General features: G+C 44.8%; 1 protein-coding gene across 1 annotated transcript in view; it reads right to left on the reverse strand.

The window, feature by feature from the left end:
- The window catches only part of MYOM3 (myomesin 3), a 49,619-nt gene extending 26,721 nt beyond the window's left edge, over positions 1-22,898 (reverse strand). The window contains exons 1-13 of the mRNA XM_065421656.1: positions 22,792-22,898; positions 21,482-21,556; positions 19,409-19,568; positions 17,924-18,081; positions 14,617-14,712; positions 13,804-13,892; positions 6,892-6,936; positions 5,966-6,106; positions 4,503-4,664; positions 2,830-2,971; positions 2,323-2,522; positions 1,562-1,615; positions 271-398 (exon numbers count right to left, since the gene is read on the reverse strand). Of these exons, the coding sequence (XP_065277728.1) occupies positions 271-398; positions 1,562-1,615; positions 2,323-2,522; positions 2,830-2,971; positions 4,503-4,664; positions 5,966-6,106; positions 6,892-6,936; positions 13,804-13,892; positions 14,617-14,712; positions 17,924-18,081; positions 19,409-19,568; positions 21,482-21,556; positions 22,792-22,898 (1,557 nt within the window). The remainder of the gene's footprint in view (positions 1-270; positions 399-1,561; positions 1,616-2,322; positions 2,523-2,829; positions 2,972-4,502; positions 4,665-5,965; positions 6,107-6,891; positions 6,937-13,803; positions 13,893-14,616; positions 14,713-17,923; positions 18,082-19,408; positions 19,569-21,481; positions 21,557-22,791) is intronic.
- Positions 22,899-23,386: the final 488 nt, after the last annotated feature.

A 23,386-nucleotide genomic window follows, 5' to 3' on the forward strand; every position in this document is an offset into this window, starting at 1 on the left:
GGCATCCATACCTCATTGCCTCTCTGCTGAGGCTACCCTCAAGGGCACCAGTTGTGCTAATGCCTTTGTGATGTGGAAAGCCTGTTTTCAAGGAATTGAGACTCACCCACTCATTGTACACAGCCCACCACTGACAAGCTATCAAAACAGCATTCTGTCACTACTGACCTGTGCTGGACTCTGAGCGGTAACCTAGAGGTGAAAGGGGATGTATTCCACTGCCAGTCTCCAGAGTGGTAATATTCACCCTTCCGTAGATTATTTCCTTACCTTTTCCACATAATAACTCAGTGGCTCCTTGCCTCTGGGATCTGGTTCATCCCAGGAGAGGGCCACGTAATCTTCTCTGATCTCACTCGCATGAACGTTGGTGGGTGGCAGAGGAATTTTAATCTTGCCTGTGGGAAGCCAGAATTTGATACCGGTTCAGTGATAACATACCAGGAAAGGACTGTCCTATTAAACAGGGATGTTTATGCTTTTTCAGTATCAGGTAAGCTCCTTTGGTGTAAAGGAGAGGCCTTTAACCCTTTGCACGCATTGGGGATAGAGAGGGCAAACTTCCTCCTATGCATTCATTTGGTTGTCAATGTTCTGATAATTTTTAATGATAAATTATTTAATTCTTTGCTCTCATCTTCTTATTTAAATAAAGGGACGTAGCTGTCATCATACTCTCACTTGCTCTGGAGGTACAAAGGGCCCAGGATCTGGCCTGCAGTGTCCACCTTTGAGTACATTACTTTGCCAGTGTCTCTTTCCATTACATCCAGTTTCAAAACACTAGAGGATTTTGCGGTGCACATTACCAGACCTTGTGGTCCTTCTTAATCCTATGGCCACGTTCCTCAAGCTCCAGATACAACTCCCTCTCAGGAGTTCAGCTGGTAACACAGAGTTCCAGATGGCTGTGTCTGGGCCGAATTCTAACCCTCAGCAGCCTCACAATGGGGTTGCACTAAATGAGGAAAATATTGTCTCCACGAGTAAAATTTTCAAAAGTCCCTACATACCATTTTCAGAAGTGAATTAGGTGCCTAAGTCCTATTGACTTTCAATGAGACTTTTAGGTTCCTAAGTGCCTAAGTCACTTTTGAAAATGAGACTTACGGCCAGATTTTTAAAGGTATTTTGGTGCCTAGTGGGATTTAAAAAAGCATCTGCGAGCCTAACACCATGGTTAACACTCAGTTAGGCATTGCAACGCAGAGCAGAACAATGCCTAAATACCTGTAAAAATCTGGGCCTTAGTCACTTTTAAAAATGGGACTTGGGCACTTCTGGAAATTATACCCCATAATCTTTTGCTTTTAATAAAAACTCTACGCTACTCCTTAGACTGAAGTCTCTAGGCTTGACACAATCACAAGTCTAACAATATCTAACGGCTCCATTATAAACTGGCCTTGTATTTTGGAATGCTTCTGTTTTCTTGGAGTGTAAGAAAACATTTTCCTGTGCATATTTCCTCCCAGAGTCCTATGAAATACTATTTTGGCATCCTTGTACTATAACAAGCATTAGTTTATAAAAGGAGGGTTAAGTTTAAGTTTGAAATTACCTTCCAGTTCATCTTTGGAAATTGTAATCTTCTTTCCGTCATCATAAGGGATGGCTAGTGATTTAAAAAAAATCAATATTATTCACCAGGAGAAAAAGCCACAAGTTTAGTGGAAAGACAGAGACAAGAATCCTGGGTTTCCCTATATGCACACAAAGCCCATACGCTGGGGTAGTTTGGCCTTCTCCCTTTCTGTACCAGTTTGTACCAAGAGAAGTGCGACAAACTGAAAACTAATTAAAAAAATTATAGGAACTTCCTTGACATTAAAAATACAAAAACAATCATTTTGAGTTAGACTCATTTTAGGCCCAGATTCAGTTTGCCCGTTGCCACTTTTGTCTTCCCATTGCAAGCACTCCAGACAGTCAGGGGTGTGTGAGCAGAGATTGAACACTGTTTGGGTAAGAGAGTAACACATGGAATGATAGGGGCAGACACTCAGGTGGTGTCAATCATCCTGGTTTCATTGGTTTCCCTGGAGCTCTGATGATTTATATCTGCTGAGGATCTGCTCACAGTCTTTGCCTATCCAGTGCTGTTCACAAATTGACAATGGTGTTTTAGGTCAGTCTGTCTCCAGCTTTTTCAGTCCGGACCAATGACTTCAGCTGGTGATTCCAGCAGGGCGGAGGCATGTTTGCAGCAGAGTGGCTGCAGTGATGTTTGTGAGAATAGGGCACTTTGGATAAGTCATCCCGAGTTACTTCCGCAGCCTCACAGAGCACATAGAGGAATAATATCCTGTTTCTGATACATACTCATCACTCTTTTTTCCTCATTGGGGTCTTTCATTGTGACTGGGTCGCTGGCCTTGGAAGGGTTACTGATGCCTGAGTGGTTGACGGCCTTTACCCGGAAGTGGTATGTCTTTCCCTCCGTGAGGCACAAAACAGGGCACCTGCAGGTCTTCACAGGCATTTCGTTATATGGCACCCACTCGTCTGTGCCCGCCTCGCACCTGCAACGAAGCAAGACCATGCAGTACCTCCATGGTGTTCCCCGAATGTGGCAGCGGGCCTTCTGCAGGTTATAACTTTGGTAAAGGGACCGCTCAGTGCAACAAACATATGTCTACTCACAGGACTGCAGGCTGGGATTTTGCTGCTTTATTTAATTGCATCACAACAAAATTGGGGTGGGGGGAGAAAACTCCCATTGATTAAACAGGAATTGAGGAGTGGAGCATAGTGCCATCCCATAATACTCTGGGTATCCCTGGTAACCCTATCATGACCACTTTACTACAATAACATAATCATACAGACCTTTCAATAAAATAACCGAAGATTGGACTTCCTCCACTATCGCTGGGTGCTACCCAGGAAAGGAGCAGGCAATCTTTATTTACATCGTGGCATTTCACGTTGAGGGGGGATCCAGGTGCACCGGCTGTTGCTGCTGCAGCATCTAAAGGAATATAGAGCAATGTCTGTTAAACTGTTTTTTTCCGCCTGTGTTCTGAATCTTTCAGTCTCCAAACACTCTGTTGTCTACAGAGAGAGGCTGCCATTTTGTGTTCAGCTTGCTGCAGACTGCAACAGAGGAGATACCCACACTCTGCGCTCTCTCTCATGGAGATATTCATCCTGTTCTTTCCTCTTCTTATTCATTTGTATTGCAGTAGTGCTTAGGGCCCCATGGTGCTAAGTGCTGTACAAATGCAGAACAAAAAGATGGTCCTTGCCCCAAAGAGTTTATAGTCTAATCTATATTCTTTCTTGTTTCATTGTTGTCTTTGGGCGTGTAGGGAAAACAGTCTGATCTGCATGGTCAGGAAAAAATCCACATTGTAAAACTGTAGATAAATGTATTGAGCTCTAAAAGGAAGACATAACTCCAGAATACAACAATGGAGGAGCTTCCTATATTATACTGTGACCCTAATAAATGTACGAGTGGAAAATATTAGCAAATTCAATTCTGAATCATTCATATTAAGAGTAATTTCTTTTCAGGTTAATAACAAGGTCAATTTTTTTTAAGATCTTGAGAAGAACAAGAACTGACCTACTCAGTATATAAAAAAAATAATCCAGCATCTGATCAGAGTGAAAAACATTTGTCATGCTGATAGAGCAAACAGATTCTGCAGTTAGAACTGGACACTGTCCAGCAACCCTGACCTAGTCTTGTAAATCTGAGTAAATGGCTGTTCAGTAACTCTTGTTACTGAAAGCCCACCGTCAAGTCTCTGTTTGGCCATTAAGGGCTAAACTGGATTCCCCACATCAAATCTGAGACGTGTGGCACAGAGCATTTCTCTGAGGGAAGGAATTCTCTGCCCAACGGGGTAATGTAGCCACATCATGCTGCTTCTGCATCCCTTGTGGGGATCACTGGCAAGAGCGTTTACATAGCATTGGTGTCATCTCTGCTTTCCCCTCACCCACCCCAAACCTGCCCCCAAATCCCACTGCATAGGGGAGCTGCAGAGCTGAGCTCCATGGTATGCAGACCCCTTGCAACAGCTCCCCAAGTCCTATGCTACTTTGGTTGCAGTGTTTCTTGTACCCCACATTGCTGTGGAGAAGGGGGCAAAAGCAAATGAAATCTATTCTCTACCTCCAGTACTGCCTAGGCCACATCTGATAATTACAGGGGGAAGGGTGTTGTTTGTGGTGAACAGGAAGGCTTTCTTTTCCATTTTCTGCACTAAGGACTCTGCTGTCCACAGAGGCAGGCAGCCATTTTATGCTCAGTTCAGTGCAGATTACTACAGAGGAAACACAATGGGAAGTCAACAGGATTTGGGCCTAAAATCCCAAGTGCCTAAGTCACTATTGCAAACGGGACGCAGGCACTTTTGAAAATGTCACCCCTGGGTTCAAGTTGGGGGCAGTGTGGGAAGGCCTTTCATTGTGAATGAGGCTGTGAATTTTTCCACCCCAGTGGATCAGAAAAGGGCTTTTGCTTTGAAAGGATAGAAACCTGTAGGTACCTCTAACAAACACATAAGCACTCTGCTCGTTGTACCCGTCCAGTGTAGGGACACGGACAGTATAGAATCCCTCATCTTCTTTGTAAGCACACAACACGGTCAAAGAAGCCTCGCGATCCAGACACTTTGTTTGATGGCGATCCGAATCCTTCAGAAACTCGCCTGCAGGGAAATGAAAACTCAGTGGAACTCCTCCTGAACTACGCCCTGCTCAGAGGGGCATGCAGCACTTGTACACGGTGTAAAATGCTGAGCAGGACGGGCACTGCAGGGGACCCTGGGCCTACACTAACACAATGTTGCTCACAGCTAGCAAGGCCCAGATCCTCAAAGAGATTTCATTTCAATGGGAGTTGGGTGCATGAATACCTTTGAGTTGCTGAGCCCAAGTTACTTCTGCCTACTAGCAGATCTGAGGCATTACAGGCTAAGCTCATTAGCCAGATGAGGAACAAGCTCAACCCCCTGCCTTCTGAGACGCAGTCACACTCTGGCCACATCCTTCTATCTGTTATCCTTTGCTCTTGCTGTACGCCAACGCAGGAGGTTTGGGACTCACTTCTACTCAGTGTGGAGGACCCTGAGCTAGAGGAGTAACTCTGTTCACTCTCAGTAAATAGCAGGCATTTGTCCTGAGGGCCACAAGGAGCCATGACACATAGTAACAGTACCTACTGCTTTTCATGAGCAGATCTCACACTGTCATACAAACCAGCTCGGTACCCTCATTTTACAGATAGGGAAACTGAGGCACAGAGCGGGGAAATGACTTGCCCAAGGTCACCCAGCAGGCTAGTGGCAGAGCCAGGATTAGAACCCGTGCACAAATCTACACCAAGCCAGTGTATTTTGCTTCTATCCCCAAGCCTTGGGAGAGTTCAGATATGGATCTGAACTCTGTGCATCAGGCCCATCTTTAGAACACAGCACAGTCTGCTGCTTGCACAGCTGATTCTTGCAGGGCTACTTGTAAAACAAAGGCAGTCTTACTGTGTTGCTCCTGGGACAGGTGCAGCCTCCCACAGCTTAAAGGCACAGAGGCAATTAGCATCCTGGCAAAGACCAGTGTCCTTGATTTTGCAGCTCTGTTTGTAACTTACCCTCCTATGGGCTGTCCGGAAGGGCTACATTTTACTTCATTCGCCAGTGTCTCCTCTGGCTTTACAGGAATATAATAGCAACACTTTGCACTTCCACTGTGTAGAACCAAGGTTCCTAACAACTCTTTATAAACATGAATTAATTAAGGCTCATGTCACCCCACGAAGCAGGTCTGTATTCTTATCCTTGTTTTACGGATGAAGAAATGGAGGCCCAAGTTAAGGGACGTGCCAGAACTGGGGCAGAACTGGGAACAGAACCCAGGAATCCTGGCATCCAGTTCTCTTCTGCAAGCACTAGACCAGAGCTTATAGGGGGAAAGCAGTTGTATCAAAGAAAGCTATGTGGATACGAATACACACCGTCTCTGAACCAGGTGATATCTCGTTGGTGTTGAAGTAGATCAGAAGAAAAGAAGCAGGAAAGGGTGAAAGGTTCCTTCTCTCTGGAGAATAGGGGCTTCAGTGAAAAGGCAAAATCTGCCTCCTGGCCAATGAGTGATCCTGTGAAACAAGAGCAAAACCATGCAGCCATGATTAAGGCTACAGTTTTGTCACGATGGTCACAGAAATCGTGAATTTGTGTCAAGGCCCCCAAACGGAGTGGTGTTGTAACCTAGCGCCCAGGTTGGCAGCGCCACTCAGATTTGGTCCTTCTGCCCCTCCATCTCCTGAGAGGCGGAGGAACCAAACCTGAGTGGCGCTGCGACCCCATGTGCCGGTCGCAAAGCCCAGCATGGGGCGCCGGCCCAAGCCCTGTGGAACAGGAGCTGCCATTGTGGGGTGAGTGCAGGGCTGGCTCGTTCTGCAATCCCCATCCTGCTCTCAGAACATAAGAATGGCCATCCTGCTCTCAGAACATAAGAATGGCCATACTGAGTCAGATCAAAGGTCCTTCTAGCCCAGTATCCTGTCTTCTGACTGCGACCAATGCAATGTGCTTCACAGGGAATGAACAGAACAGGTAATCATCAAGGGATCCATCCCTTGTTGCCCATTTCCAACTTCTGACAAACAGAGGCTAGGGACACCAGAGTCTTATCAGTTTTTCCCCACACCTCTGCTGTGAAATGTACTAAAAGTTTCCATGACAAAATCACAGCCCTAGTCACGATAGAAACAGGAGCCTCCTCAGTTAGTGTCATTATTGTAGTCATTCATCTAGTGCCAAAGGTGTGTGTGGTGCTTTTCATAAACATCAGGCTACTGGGAAGAGGTACACCTTGTCTGACCCTGTGCCAGGGGGCCTCAGTCCGTACATAAAAACTCAGCAACAATAATTTACTCACTTTTGTATATTTCTGAATCGAATCCTGACTCCTTCCCATAATATTCTGTAAAAGAAGGTGGAGAGGATGGGAGGAATAAACACATTTAACAAATGTATGTTTTAATATTTATCTTCCTCTTAATAATATGCAATGATACTTAACTCTTATGTATTGTATCACTTCTTCAAAGTACGGTCCACTACAAACATTAAATATTAGCCTTCAAAACACACCTGGGTGGTGACTTCTCCAAGTAGGAACACTTTCCAGTGCAGAGCCTTTTACTAGCTTAACAAACTGATAAGGATCACTTCACCCATAACTGAAATGCAGCCACCCCTGGGGCAGAGCCTGGCATCTACTCAACACCACATGGCAACACTACACAACAACACAGGAATGGAAGAGAAGAAGAATATTCTGTTGAAAGTGCTGGGGAAATTTAGGACAGCCGAACATACTAGTTATTGATGCTGGAATATGGCCTGGACACCGAGGTTAAGCTGCCATACCATTGCAGAAAACGATATGGGATCTTTAATGACCACATATGGCCTGGACCTCTGGTTTGTGACTCATCCCAAGGACAGCATGTCCAGAAGTACAGAACGTTCCAAGACATGGGCTCACTACTGGCTCAGAGGGAAAAGTGTCATACACTGAATCACCAGCAGCACTTATTGCGGCACCTACGTGTTTCATGGAGGTCTCTCCCATGAAAACAACGATCCTAGCCAAACCTTGCAAACTGCTGGGATCACAGAACAAAGTCTAGTGGCTTTGAGCTTAATGTAACGTAATCACGCAGCTGAAGGAATCGAAGAATTCCAAACCAAGATGCAAATGGTGGCATTTCTTAGACCTCTCATCCTAAATAAATGCACATAAGAATTGATCACATTCATTCTTTCTCAGTAGCCAGTACATGGCAATTAAAATGGATGGAAATTAGGAATTTCAGACTAGGAAATTCTGATATTTTTTCAGAAGTGATTTTCTGTTGCTGTGATGAAAGGGAAGGCAGACAAAACTTTGCACTGCTATGGGGAGATCACACATTCAGAAATAGCCTCTCACTTGTTGCTTCCATCTGTCCCGGGCCACAATGGATCATGAAGGCGGCATGCTTTGTGCATGGCATGAGGAATGGGGAAGGGAAAGCATTACTTTAACAGCATACCTGCTGGCCAGGTAGAAAGGATGGCCCTAAATGAATGAAGCCATGTGATAGCATTATACAATCATAGGCAGAAGATGGTAAATGGGTGGCAATGACTAGAGAGGGGAATCATGGAGAACATCAAAGGGACATGCTGGGTTCATCAAGGATAACAAAGGACCCCAAAATATCATTGATAGGCAGGGCAACCCACTAATCTAGAGAGCCGTTTAGGCTTGGGACCGCCTAAGACATCAAAAGCATGTCAGACAATGCAGGGGCCAAGAAAACGACTGCCAATGGCCTGTTTAGTGGGACATGGAGAGCTTCCAGGCCAAGCCCTATTGCTTTGCCCTGGATTCTGTTTTCAGACTGTTAAACACAAATAGCAAAAGGAAGGGGCACGTTACCAGGACGGCATCAGGCAGAGTCAGGGGAGAAGGAACAACGCAGGCCTGCCAAAAGCAAATGTAAGAAGCAATATTTGGAAGTGCCAATAGCACAGAGTTCTGCTCCGACCAGACTTCATAAAGGAGAATTTGATCTGATACTAAGTGGTGCTGGGACAGCTGTCTCATCCAAGGAGGTTTTCTATAATAGATTCATAGATTCCAAGGACAGAAGAGACCATTGTGATCAGCTAGTCTGACCTCCTGTATAACACAGGCCACAGAACTCCTCCAAAATAATTCCTAGCACAGATCTTTTAGAAAAACATCCAATCCTGATTTAAAAATGGCCAGTGACAGAGAATCCCCCACAACCCTTGGTAAATTGTTCCAATAGTTAATTACCCTCACTGTTAAAAGTTTACACCAGGGGTCGGCAACCTTTCAGAAGCGGTGTGCCGAGTCTTCATTTATTCACTCTAACTTAAGGTTTCGCGTGCCAGTAATACATTTTAACGTTTTTAGACGGTCTCTTTCTATAAGTCTATAATATATAACTAAACTATTGTTGTATGTAAAGTAAATAATGTTTTAAAAATGTTTAAGAAGCTTCATTTAAAATTAAATTAAAATGCAGAACCCCCCGGACCAGTGGCCAGGACCGAGGCAGTGTGAGTGCCACTGAAAGTCAGCTCGCGTGCCGCCTTCGGCACACGTGCCATAGGTTGCCTACCCCTGGTTTACACCTTATTTCCAATCTGAATTTGTCTAGCTTCAACTTCCAGCCATTGGATTGTGCTATATCTTTCTCTGCTAGACTGAAGAGCCCATTATTAAATATTTGTTCCCCATGTAGGTACTTATAGACTGTGATCAAGTCACCCCTGAACCTTCTCTTTGTTAAGTTAAATAGATTGAGCTCCTTCAATCTATCACTACAAGGCAGGTTTTCTAATCCTTTAATTATTCTCATGGCTCTTCTCTGAACCTTCTCCACATTTTCTGACTGTTGCTTGAGATACTAGTGGAATGGAAAGAGTGATAGAATTTTGATGTATTGAAAATTGTATTACAATTATAAGCTATCACTTTAATTCTCATGGATTTCCCTGGTCCTGCTTGCAGGTTCAGGGGCTCTGTAGGGAAGCGTGCAATCTGAGTTTTTCAGCAGTCAGTCTGTAAAGAACCAGCCTAGAGGAAGGTGGGGTGAGTTGTGCCTAAATCTCTGGAGCAGCCTTCTTTCTCTCTGCTTGTTTTTGGTTCTTGCGAGTTAGTATTATGGATTTTAAGAAATAAAGTTGTGTTAAATTGCAACCTTTTAGAAAGAGCATTTTATGTTTTTATCTAATTTTTCTGTTTGTATGCCATGAACATAACAAGAATCATTTGCCTTGTTCTGTTGTCACACCTGTTCTGTTTCCACAAGCCGGGTTTGAAAAGAGTGACTGGGATGGGGAATGAGAGTGGGGGGGTACTCTGTGACCTTTCTCATGCTTGTTATTCAGACCACCCTACTTCTGCTTCTCTCCTTTGGAAGCAGTGGTAAGTGTATTGTCCAGTGCTGCTTGTTTTCATGTCACTTCATCTATCAGCACCAAGTCAGTTTCATTCCCCTTGCAGAATTTATAGCCAATTCAGGGTGGTAAATCAAGCCAGTTGGAATGTATCCAATCACTTGCGGAAGGATCTTGTTTCTGCTGTCTTTTCCCAGGATCTACTCATAGTTTTAAGCTCCTGATTTTTAGAAATATATGACCTGATTTTCCAAGGCATAGAGATATTAAGTCAGTGGGATCTGTGGCTACTCTCACCACCTCTGAAAACCAGGCTAACACAGTAGGTCATATAAATACTGCAGTGTGGAATTCCTTCACCATGACAGCCTAACTTTCACTCACACGTTTCCTGCCTGGACTGCCCAATAAATTGTTCTTTATTGCTTTCTTAGCTGCAAATAAATGCCACCATCCAATAGACCTTGCACTCTGAAGCCCATGTGGTTCCATTGCTTAGCTTTTGGGAGTTCACCTTTGCTCTGTTTGGATGGTGCAACGTACAAGAGTTCTTGGCAGAAAATCGTGCTGTTACGTGTGCTTTTGATTTGCATCTGAGTTTGATTTGCACCCCCGGGGAGGGGATGAGAGAATAAACAACATGTGACATATGGTAGCCACATTGCTTAATGGAAGGGGCTTAGTTACTACAGGGATGAGCCTGCTATAAGAACCTAAAAGTATAGCATAGTTGTACACCCCAGAGCTTTTTATATACTTCCTGCATTAGGATAAGAATTATCCAGGCTGGTCAGCCATGCAAACTAGGGGCTGCCATTGTTATTATAAGTAGAGTTGGGTGAATAACATTTTTTTCAGTTTGCTGGTAATTAAAATAAAAATGGTTTTGGATCAACAACATTTGTCAAATTTTTCTGCAAATCAAAAAGTCGAAAAAAATTCATTTCACATTGAACAAAATGTTTCATTTCGGTTCCAAGCATTTAAAAAAAGTTTTTGATGGTTTGAATAAAAGTAAAGGAAATCGTGAAACAAAAAGTAATTTTGCACCAAAATATGGAAACGTTTGGATTATTTTAGGGGGTTTTATCACCAAATCAATTTGGTGAAATTGACACAAATTTGCAAAACATTTTGGTGTTGCCATATCTGCTTTTTTTGCCCCCCCCCCAAGCTTTCTGCATAAAATTTTGCCCAGTTCTAATTATAAGTGAATATCTGTCCCCAACTGGAGTGTGTACGTGCATGTATGTATGTGCGTGCGTGCTGAATTCTGACTCACGTAGGGCACTATTTAACAATGGATTTTAAAGATAGCATAAACAAAACATGACCCTTAAAATTCTCTGGGCACATTCTGCTCTTGTGAAAGCTGAGTCTACAAAGAAGATCCAGATTTTATCAATGCACAACATACAAAGAAAAGGAATGGTGATAACATGGCCCAGTGTGGAGCAGAGAATTTTTTGAAGCACTAACAATAAATGAATCATATATACTTTTAAAAAATCCAGCTGTCTGAGTAATCGACCAAACTGGCTTTTGCATCTCACATTGCCACAGAAGCTCATCTCTCTCGTACCAATAAGACCTTTGAAGCAGTCAGTTCACCTCCTATTCCAGAATGGTATCGCTTCCCATCTCAGTTATTCTATTGCCCATGTCAGTCTCACTGAGCATGTTTAGCTGTCTATAGTTCTGTAGGTCTATTCCAGTCCAGGTTTTTATGACAGGATTGTTTTATATATAGATTAGAAATGTCAAGGTCTAAACAATGACCCCATGAGATGCCATTGCATATTCCCTAGAGCTTGGCATAATTTCCCTTTGTAAGGACCAGCACTTTATTTCCAGTTGTTTCCCCATACATCTGACTTTAGCTTGGGCAGAAACTTGCTATATATTTGTCTTGCTATAAAGAAATTCATAAAAAGGGTCCATGCAGCTTATCTTGGGATCACAACAGATACAGAGAGGAGAGACCTGAACGCTCTCCTGTTGGGTTACACTCTGCAATGAGAACTGTGTGTTCTGTGGAGCTCTGCCCGGAGAGAGATCTTCTGGGAAACACAGCGCTCTCAAACTGACATTCAGAAAAAACAACTAGATCCTCTCCAGACCTGCTGCGCTTCGAACTACAGGTAGTATCACTGCAGAAGGGGTCAGCGTCCAGACACAGCATACCTTCACCGCATCAGTGTTAGTCCACTGCAGGGCGAAGAGGGAAAACAGTTCTGGGCTGTGTCCAGAAAGGGTCTGAAAGATTTTGGCTGAGTCCAGAGGGGCCACAAGGGACTGAGGCAGAATAGCTATTTTTGAGGTGTATCTGGGCAGACCCTGAGGGAAAGGGCCTGACAGGCTCTGACAGTAAGGGTGTGAGGGAGAGATTCGGCCTGAGTCCAGTGGCCTGACTGGAAAGCCAGTTGCATAGCGACCGCTGGTGTAGGAAGCACTGATTCTCTGTTGTGATCTCCAGGGTATTGCACTAAGCTGCTACAAAACAGCATTTCAGCAAATTAAACATGGGCACCCAGAGAAGCGTGGCAGTGGCCCTAGGCTGGATCTGGCCAACAAAAAGTCCCTATGGCCCAGACTGACAGCAGTAGTCTAAAGGGCTGGGGGATGAGAATGGGACCCTAACTGAGAACAGGCAGGAATGCCGGGCTTCCACCCGAAGGCTATTGCAGAGGCAAAGGGGGAAAGAATGGTGACAGTCAGACCTAGGCTAAGCTAGATCCCTGGGTTATAAATACTGGGTTTCATTGTAACTTGAGCCCAGCCGTTTTGATTTCTGTTTGTTTAAACAGAACACACTCTTTTTAACTCAACTCCTGACAACAGCAAACACTAGGAGAAGAGCTCTTTCAGGGAAGGGCTATTGCTGTTAGATCATACAAGCTGACCAGACCATTTGCATGAAACCGCGCTAGATAAAGTTCCATGCCTCTAACCAAAGTGATCTCACTCCCTGCTTTGAATAAGAGAGAAAATAAAACCATGAAGAAAAACAATCTGTAGGTAGAGTGTTATAATAAAGAAAAAGTGTGTATGGAAATAAGCTGCTAGCAACTCTGCTTTGTACATGTTACGACTTAGGGCTGGTCCACACTAACCCCCCAGTTCGAACTAAGATACGCAACTTCAGCTACGTGAATAACGTAGCTGAAGTTGAAGTACCTTAGTTTGAACTACAAAGTACTTACCGCGGGTCCACACGCAGCAGGCAGGCTCCCCCGTTGACTCCGCGTACTCCTCTCGTGGAGCAGGAGTACCGGCATCGACGGTGAGCACGTCCGGGATCGATTTATCACGTCTAGACAAGACGCGATAAATCGATCCCAGAAGATCGATTGCTTACCGCCGAACCCGGAGGTAAGTATAGACGTACCCTAAGACTAGGCAGGGATAGGTTAGAGGAAAATCAAATGATTATGAGCTAAGGCTCAGATCCTCAAAGGTATTTTGATTTCAGTGGAAGGTAGGAGACCTAAATATCTTTGAGGCTCTGGGCCTAAAATTTTGGGCATAGGAAAAGTTAATCCGATATGGATTTTCTTTCTTAGATTTGTGGTTAATTTACCAACAACCTTTCTGATGGGTTGGCTATTTGTCTTCGTAATGACAATTGAAATTGCTTTATGGACAGTTTACCATGGAAAAACATATTGATTGATGCTTTTTAAATATATATTTTAAATCCAATTGTTCTCCCCTCCTACCTCTCCCCCCATCACTAAGGCTTAGCTAGACAACCCACTGCATACCCCTTGTTCATGTGTATGTGGTTAATACAGTAATTTCTTTTAATGAAAACAAATAGAAAAATCCATAAAAAAATGTTTAAAGGGAAACGGAATTCTCAACTTACTCTGGACAAGCACCGTAGCAAATGAATAGGCCTCACCATAGGGATTTTTAACTTCGACACTGTATTCAGCAGAGTCTTCCAAGGAGCATCTGGAAGAAATGGTTGGTTTTTCCTTTTAAGTTTCAGTCTTTGATGCTCCCGCTCGAGGGTTAACTCTGAGTGGTGCATGTCAATATGGGTTGGTCGTTAAGCCCAGAATTAAAAGAGAAGGCTTGTTTTTTGCCAAGATTTTTTGGGGGTGCAGGAGTGGGGCATTATTGACACTTAGAAGTCAAGTATATTGTTCTTTTGCTATACAAGGAATTATGCACATAAGGTGAGATTCTCAGCATAAGGGCCTATGCATCACATTAATTCCACTGAAGATCTGGCCTAATATATATTACATATATACCTTGCAGGCTTTTTGTTTCTGTAGAAAGGTATCAGTCCATCCAGATTTGTACGGTGCCCTAAGTACACTTAATGCCAAAATGATGAGGTATCCCTAATCTAGTGTAGGGAACAAAGTAGAGTAATGAGGATCTGCAATAGATCATAGAGATTTTGCATCTACCTCCATTTATACAGGTTCAAACAAAATAAAATAATATTTAAAGCCCAGTGAGCTATTAGAAGTGTTGGGTCAACCTCACAATGGGCAGAGATTCAATCCAGGTAAGCTCCTAGAGCAAGGCAGTAGAGAATCAGACTCCCCGTGCATTTCCAGTCCTCCTCCAGCCCTCTTTGTTCTGCAGAACTGGCCTGGGAATCTCAGCAGCCCAGGCCTTGCTGCCAATGAAGAAGGAGCTAAGCAGAAGGTCTGTACATTACCTATTGATGTCTAGTGTGAGCATGCCAAACTTGTTCTGGATCCTGTATTTCCCTGCTGGAGCCAGTCGGGGATCAATACGGACTCCATTTTTATACCTAGTTGAATATAAAAGTGACACACTGTTCAAGAGGGATGTTCTAGTCTAGACGAGAATTAATGGGTATATTTAACAGCTTGTTTTCAAAGTAACACCACCAGCCACACATAGAGGCAGATTCTTCCATGGGGCACAGAAGAACAGGGGAGTGGACAGCTGGTCACTGCTCCCTTGTTCTCTGCCCCAGCACAAGTTAGAGCAGTCTTGGGGCTGCTCTACCTTGTTCCACCTGGCTATGGTTGCCCAGAGACCATATGCCAGCTGTGAATTGCCAGAGTGCATCACTCTCCAACCACTCCTCCTGCCTGCCACTTCCTACCTCATATATACCCCCGCTGCTCTGAGGGTTGCAGGGAGGGAGGTATAGGAGCTGGCTTTTTTGGCTCTGACTACTGTGGACATCTGGCTCCCTTTGCCCTGCTGGAAAGGTGCAAAAGAACCAGAGTGGGGGAAGTTAATCTGCCCCCAAAGCCCATCTGAAACTTTGACAGAGGAGGAGATTTTCCCCTAGTTAAAGTCATTTGAAATTAACGTTTGACTATTTCAAGCATTTTCATTTGAGGACAGTCAATTTGACCATCATACTGAGCGAGAACCTTGGTGCACAATGTGTGAAATGTTATTCGTGGCCTCCTTGTTGTTTCTGCCCGGCTGTTGTTAACAGTAAGTTCCGCAGACAATCCCAAGAGATCTCGACAACATTTTCCATCCTTTGAGTTTGTAACTAAGCAAAGCTCAGTAAACAGAAAAGAGTCACTTCATATTTCTCAAATTTTAGGGGTCAGGGCAGTTTAATCCCAAGGCACGTATGGTATCCTAACGGTTAGTCCAGCCCTGATGGTGCGTGTCCAATGTCTCTGCACCTGTCTAGTGCATTGGAAAAATAGTCTTGTCGGCTCTAAGATGCTGGCCAATGACCAAGATTCATGAGCACAAGCTGGAGATGGGGGGCTTTAGCACAATGGCCACTCTCCAAAGCTAAGTTCTTTATTGGTACATAGGCAACACTGCTCTGACAGCTGAGATAACTCTGGAGGGAGTGAATCAAAGAGGTCACATCCTGAAAATGTTTGTATGGAACAGTCTTGAAGAGCAAATTTAAAGCCTGTTCATAAACCTCCCTGAAACTTTTAATGGGCTAGAGGAATTGAGGCATGTCAGCTTCAGAGTCCGTTCCACCAATGTACAATTCTTCTCGTTTAGTTTGCCTATTTGTGTAACTAGTAGCTGTAGATGTGGATTGTAAGCTCTTTGGGGGAGGGACTTGTTCTATGCTTGTACACCAGCACACTGGGGCTCCTAGGTGCTACTACAATACAAATAAAGAATAAAATAACATTGCCTCATTTAGGCATCTCTGGAGCGCTCAGTCCTACACTCTGCTTTGGATACAAGGATTTGCTACTGTTTATGGGAAGACTATGATGTAAACTAAAAACGCCATCTCCTTTGAGTAGCAGCCTATTTGCAGAATTTTCCCATTCTCTCCCCTCTACCAACCCCCCCGCACTTCTCCGATTCTGTGACGATGTCAAAATAAAAGCAAGGATGATGTCCAGACAGGAAGGAAGATTAGAAACAACAGCTCCTAAACTTGAACATACCAGGAGCTTCTTGAAATGGCCTGTGTCATCCTTTGCTACAGATGGGTAAATAAATAATCGCTGATCAGAGGCAACAGAAGCACGTCTGTTTTCATGTCTATACATCAACAACATCCCTGCTTGGAAGAAACATACCTCTTATCATTGCTTACTCTGGAACAGCTGATTTTCTGCCACCATCACACAGCTCTTTTGCTACATGGACTGTATATATCTGGGCTAAGTCAACAACTAATTTGTCCTACCAGGATAAGTTATTTGCTAATGGGCATGAGCCACAGAGTTTTGGATCCAGATTCATACTTCCCAGAGTTTGAGGGTGTTGATCTCTGAGGTTTTGGGCTGGTTTAATCTCTGCCAAAGAGCCCAGACTTTTGGGACGTAGCCTGGCCACTATCAAACTTGTTAGAGAGAGAGAGAGCTGGCACCCCCAGCTGGAGCCCTCACCCCCTGCTGAGGACAGCTGGTCACTGCTCCCTTGTTCTCTGTCCCAGCCCGGAGCCCTCTCCTGCACCCCAAACCCCTCATCTACAGCCCCACTCCAGAGCCCGTACCCGCAGCTTGAGCCCTCACCATTACTCCGCCCCATACCCCAACCCCCTGCCCCAGCCCGGTAAAAATGAGCACGTTAGCGAGGGTGGGGGAGAGCGAGTGAAGGAGGGAGGTGGATGGAGTGGGTGGGGGCGTGGCCTCGGGAAAAGGGCGGGGCAGGGGGCAGGGCACTGGTATTCGGTTTTCTGCAAATAGAAAGTTGGCAACCCTAGGTGGGGCCTGTCAACATCCCCAGCCATAAAACAAAATAACCTGGAATAGTTCTGCTCACGGCTATAGCTTCTAACAATTTCACAAGCCTCCAGGCTATCCCATCCTACAGCCAATAACCTATTCTCCACTGAATTAAAGGAGGCTAATAACGTATGTGCAAAAAACCCAGGCAGCTGAACTAGCCCCACTATACATGTGGGGCGTACTTGCAATGAATGAACAAAATATAAGAATACGGGTCTGTCTGGAGTCTAGTTTACCCAGAATAAAACTTCCACTGAATTGTCAATATATTTTCCCCCTGTAATTTGTTGAGTGAATCTGGAGCTGGAGAGAGCAGCCAGTTTGATAGTCCCGGAGGGTTTGGTCTTCTGCTTATGCACAGAATTGATACAGAAACAGGGCAAGTTCTCTATGCACCATGTCACCGATGTGTGAGTCAGTCCTGCCTCAGACAGCTCGTTGGGACAAAAACCACAACCATTTTCTCTCTCCAGGGTCCATTGGATCCTGGGCTTCTCTGTCGAGACTGCCAATCAGAGGGCTGGTTTCTACTGACTGCGTCGATGTTTTCAGACCTGGACACCTTGTTCAGTGGGAGCCATTCATTTCACAGAGTCACCAGACGGTAACAACTCCCAGCTAATTGGGGAGGGGATTTGAAGCACCAACCCAGAAGGGAAAGTATTTTCTGTATTTTCCGAACACCGTGCTTCCCTCCCCCCCTTTTTTAGAGCTTTCTAACAAGACCCAGCTGCTGCACTCCTGTTTACCCCTCAAAGTGCATACATGCTTTGTAACCACAAGGTCAGCCCCGATCATCGCTCCCAACTCACGCACCAGGTGACCTGCGGCGGAGGGGAAGCCAGAATGGTACATGTAAGCTTCACCCCCATTCTTTCCCAGACTGCATGAACTCTGAGTGGGATCCAGATCAAGGGGGGCCGGCTTGAAAGCAGTTCGATGTACTCCTTCTCCCGGCGGGCCTTCTCTAGAGCCTAGGGCAAGGATTGAATGGACAAGGACAACAGGATTACGTTCTAACGATGCAGGTTCTTTTGCAGAAGAGGCGCGGGTAATGGCAAGAGCCCTCTCCCATTTCAAAACAGCAGGCTGCTCCCACCCAGCAGAGGTCTTGGCTCTGAAGTTGATTGGAGTGGTTGTCAAAACAGAGCTGCACACCACTTTCATAGCTTCACGCGGGTGAAGGTTTCCAACCCCAATGCTGTTGGCAGATGCCTTCTGTTAACAAGCTGAGAACAAACTGTCCCAGAAGAGACACTTTCTTGAAGGGGCATGCAACTTCTGAAAGCCTTTCTCCTGGCTGGATTTAGTGAGAGTAAAGAATTAAGGGCCGGATCCTCAGCTGGAATAACTCAGCATTACTCTGTTAATTTCAAAGGAGCAGCCGAGGATCTTGCCCTGACTCTCTACTGGGAATCACAGCAGGAGGAGAGAAACCTCAAAGCTGGCTTTTGGGCAGCTACGTAGCCCCTTAATGTTAGAGAACAGTGGGGCTCTGTTAACTCCAAAGACAGCATCACTTGTGGAAATGGCAAGGAAATACAAGGCTACATTTTTCACTCCATTACCCACACAGCGTTCGCTCTGCTGGAGTGCCAGGCATGGACGTGGTGGCTGTATGAATGGTGCTGGCCTCAGCTAGCTTTATAGTATTTTAACCTGGGTGGAACAAAAAGTAGATAGTTTCTGGGGTAGATTTTGAATCACTCATCGTTTGTAAGAAAATGGCCAGAAATTCCCCCGCTTAGGACCATGAGGTTGCCAGACTGGATCATAACCGGGGTCCATCTAGCCCAGTGTCCTGTCTCGAACAGTGGCCAGCCCTGGCTGCTTCATAGGAAGGTGTAGGAGCCCCTTCACGACAGATGTTGGTAATCTGTCTCTACATTCAGGTTATGTGTACACTACAAATTACTTCGGTATAACGTACATCACTCAGGGCTGTGACTAATCCACACCTCTGAGCAATGTAGTTATACCGACCTAAGCGCTGGTGTAGACAATGCTATGTCAGAGGGAGAACTTTTCCCGCTAACTTAGCTACTGCCTCTCATGGAGGGGGAGTTATTAAGCCAACGGGAGAGCTCTCTCCTGGCGGCTTAGCATCTTCACCAGAAACACGGCAGCTGCACTGCTGTAAATGCTGTGGTGTAGACATAAGCTAGGTCTCATCCTGATCTCCAGGAGTTATAGATCGGCTTAAACTCTGAAGCAAGAGGTTTAATATCCCTTCCACATAATGTTTGCTAGCATTAACTGTTATAACTCTGGATATTCTTGCAATCCCTTTGCAACTCTGACCTTCTTGCGAAAGGCCTTCCGATCAGCCTTCACGCGCAGGAGCCTGCAGTTCCTAATGACCGCCTTCTCCAGCTTTTCCATTTCATTCCCAAACCGAACTCTCTTCTGACCCCGCTTCTCCAGCTCTACGATGGTAGCTTCTCTCCTCAGCTTGGATTCCCTGCAACAGCCAATGTTAATAAAACAGCCACAACTGGTGAAGTCCTTTGGGGGTTTTCATTGCACACACACCAGGCTAAGTCTATGCAGGTCTATAAGAAAGGACACACCAGCACCCACTCAGCAGTGGGCACAGATGGGATATTGCTACCGTGAACACTAGAAACCAGACAATGCTGCCACGATGGGTTGTTGTGCACCATGGCACTAGGAGGGTGAGGGTTAGGAGTCATGTGTAGTGTCCCATAGAAATTCCCTGTTGTGGTCTCTGGAGCTGTGGTTCTCTCTGGCTCTCTCCTTCCCAGACTAACTATGCTGCCCAGTCGCCTCTAAGTCCTGGCCTGGAGCAGCCAGCTGTAGAAGCGGCTGCTAATTGCACTACAGAGTGGGCTCAGGAGTAAGGGCACAGTTAGCCTCAAATCCAATATGTATTTATTCTGCCACCGGAAGCAACACATTTCCATTAGCAATGAGCATTTTGTGCTTGAAGACAGCAAGTGACCAGCACCCCAGCCTGGAGCAAAGTGGGTCCAGAATGTTCCCCTTCAGAAAATGCTGATTCAATGAAATCAAAAGGTTTCATGGGAACATCCTGACGGTGTCGAATGTTCAGCGCGCAATTATTGAAACGTTTTGTTTCGAGAAGGCTGAAACATTTAATTTAGACATTATCATTTGGACTATTCGTATTGTGACATATTGACTGAGCAGAAATGGTAAAGTTCAAACCAAACATTTTTACCCTATAGCAACAAAACATGTCAGAATATTTCGTTTTGTGAAAAAATCCGAAATTTTGACTTTTTGTCCCGATTTGGGCTGCAACACGGGACAGAAATTGTGTTTTTCAGCTACCTGTGCCCTGGGGGTGCACTGAGCTTGCCTATTGCATGGTACTTTGCCTAGTAATGACACAGATTCCCTTCCACTGGCTGGATCTGGCAGCGTATATACTGATGCTTCACATCTTCAGAACCCTTTGCAAACATCCGCTGATTAACCCTCGCCACCTCTTGGGTGACTAGTAACTATTAACCCTATTATAGAATGTGGAAACTGAGGCACAAAGCAGCTGAGTAACTTCCCCAAGGCTACATAGAAAACAAGTTGAATTAGAAGCCAGGAGTTTCTGGCTTCTGGTCTTGAGTCAAGTAGACCAAGCAGCTGCTCTGGCTCCGTCCTGCAGCCCTTGCTCTTCTGACTTTCTGGTATGTTGCTAGGATTTGTCCCATAGTGTTTCCTTTTCAGTGAGAGCTTTGGAGATAAAGAGCCTTTCTCAAACTTATTTTTACTTGCCAGGATGGAAAAATGAATGGGGTGTATAGAGAAACATGAATGCACGAGAATTTAGGAACCTGAGGTTAGGTCCTGCACCCAGTGGAAGTCACTGAGAGTTTTGCCATTAATCTCACTGAGAGAAGGAATGGGCTGCAGGTCTCTTAAAAATTCACCCAGGCATTATGAAAGATGCACGATGCATCCCTTGACTCTATGGGTCCATCTCATAGCACTCTGCACTTCCCAACAAGGATCTCCAAATGCTTTTGCATGCATGCATTGATTAATTAGACCTCACATCTCCCCTGGGAGACAGAGGAGGATTGTTATCATCAGTTTCGGGATGGGAAACAGAGGCAGGGAGAAGTGAAGTGAAGTTGTCTGAGGTCATGCAGTCACTTACAGAGCTGGGGATAGAACCAAATAGCATTGCTCCCAGGCTCTTTCTCTAACTACAAGATACTATACCATATACACAAATTGCCTTGCCTGGGTAAATCTATGGTAGTAACATTACAAGGTCTATTATTGGTTCAAATTAAGAATTATTGTAAATCTGTGCATCTTCTAGGTACATGTGGTCTAAATCTAGCCCACTCTATACAACCACAGTAGCAATATTCATGTCAGACCTACCATGATATTTCTGAGGTCAAGGCGAGGGCAGCTGCTATGGATAATTCTGAAACGGTGAAAGTCTCTTCTTCCTCACTTCAGGTGGCAGACACAGAAAAAGAATTCAGATCATGTTGAATAAACTCATAAAGAAAATGATCCCTGGAACTATAAGTGTCCAGCAGCAAGGGTCACATTTCCAAAAGTGCCTGACTTAGGAAACTAAGTCCCATTTTTAAAAGTGACTTAGGCACCTAAATACCTTTGAGGATCTGGGTCTTAGAAGCCCCATTGTAAGTCAATGAGAATTAGGCTCCTAGGCTCCTAAGTCACTTAGACACTTTTGGAAATGTTACCCCAGTCTACTTTGCTTGCCCCATTAGACCATCCAACCATAGTCATTTTATGGAAATCACTTTCAGCCATGTCCAATCTGGGCTGGATTTACAGCAGTGAATGAGAAGAGAAAGGGCCCTGGGCCCAGCTACTCATAGGTGTTTAGGCCCCTAGCTCCCACTCATTTCAGGGGGAGTTGGGCACTGTAATACCTTTGAGAATCTGGGCCCCCATTCCACCAAACTCAAAGCACAAGAGAGTGGAGGACCATGCTCTAGAGTGAGTATATTGAGCTATAATTTGAACAGTGAAGATCTATTTCAATAGCCCCTAAAAGAAAGGCCAACAAAGGTATTTGTAATCATTCCCCTTATAGTTTCTCCTTGGACGTTTAAAACTGAAATCTGGACCTTTATGGCCTTTTCCCTTATTGTAGGCGCAAAGGCATATTATTGTCGGGTCTTTCACATGGGTGAGGCTGTGCAGACACTAATTTCATATTATAGAGCCACTACTGAGGGCTGGGCTGCACACATGAGTTTATTATTGTAGAGTTGCCTCTTTGGGCCGTTGTCCACACATGGCTTATAATTATAGGGATGGCTGATGAGATCTGGGACCAACAGATGGACTTGTTATTGTAGGGTTGCTCTTAACATCAGCTATTCTTCCCATAGAGATTCATCTACTTACTTACTTCATCTACCACTCTTCGATGGGTTGGGATGCAGTGTTCATAGATTGGCACACACAGCACTTTAGGGCATGCAGTAAAGAATCAGTTGCGTATGTGAAACCACAGGTCAGGTTAGGCAACACAGAATGTAGCTGTGTGTGTTGTATGAATAAGTGAACAAGACATCCTCCTTATTTCACTTATTTATAACTCCTTGATTCACCACTAGTCCCTTGACTTGCGTAGGCCTGGCTGATTCACTTGGACCTGACTCACTTCATCATAAACTCTTTGACTCATCACTAGCCCCTTGACTCACCTGGACCTGAACTTTGCCTTTCTTGTGGTAGAGGTCATTTGCAAGCTGCGTTGTCTCTCTTCCTTTTGCTCCTCCTCGCTGCGGTGAAACAGAGTCCGAGTTTCCATGCTGAGTGCTCACAGAGGGATCTTACCTGCCAAAACAGAGTCAAATACACCTTGAGCCCCCCTTCCAAATGGGCAATCTCTGACAGTCCAGGATAACCCTTCATTTGCACATACAAATAAGCACCTATTGACCTCAATGACACCAGTCTCAGATCTTTAAGACAGCTACTTATTTTTGGTTCCTAAGCATCCATTTGCTTGTAAATGAGGGATTCCCATTTTAAAAACTGGGGCCCAGCATCTGCCTTAAAAACAAAGCAGTGAAAAAAATATTTCTAAAAGATATTCTCTAGCTCAAACAGAAGTGCTAGGCTTGATGCAGAAGTTACTGGGTGAGTCTCTGGCTTGTGTTATGCAAGGGATCAAAACAGCCTTTTCCGATCTTAACGTCTATGAACAATTTTGGTTCCACATCAGTTAAAGCAATTCTTGGTGAAAAATGAAAATCAAAGAGCAGAGGGTCCCTCAAGAGCCTTTAAAAGTAATTG

The sequence above is a fragment of the Emys orbicularis genome, chromosome 23, assembly GCF_028017835.1.
Source record: "Emys orbicularis isolate rEmyOrb1 chromosome 23, rEmyOrb1.hap1, whole genome shotgun sequence".
In the NCBI taxonomy this organism is placed as follows: Eukaryota; Metazoa; Chordata; order Testudines; family Emydidae; genus Emys; species Emys orbicularis.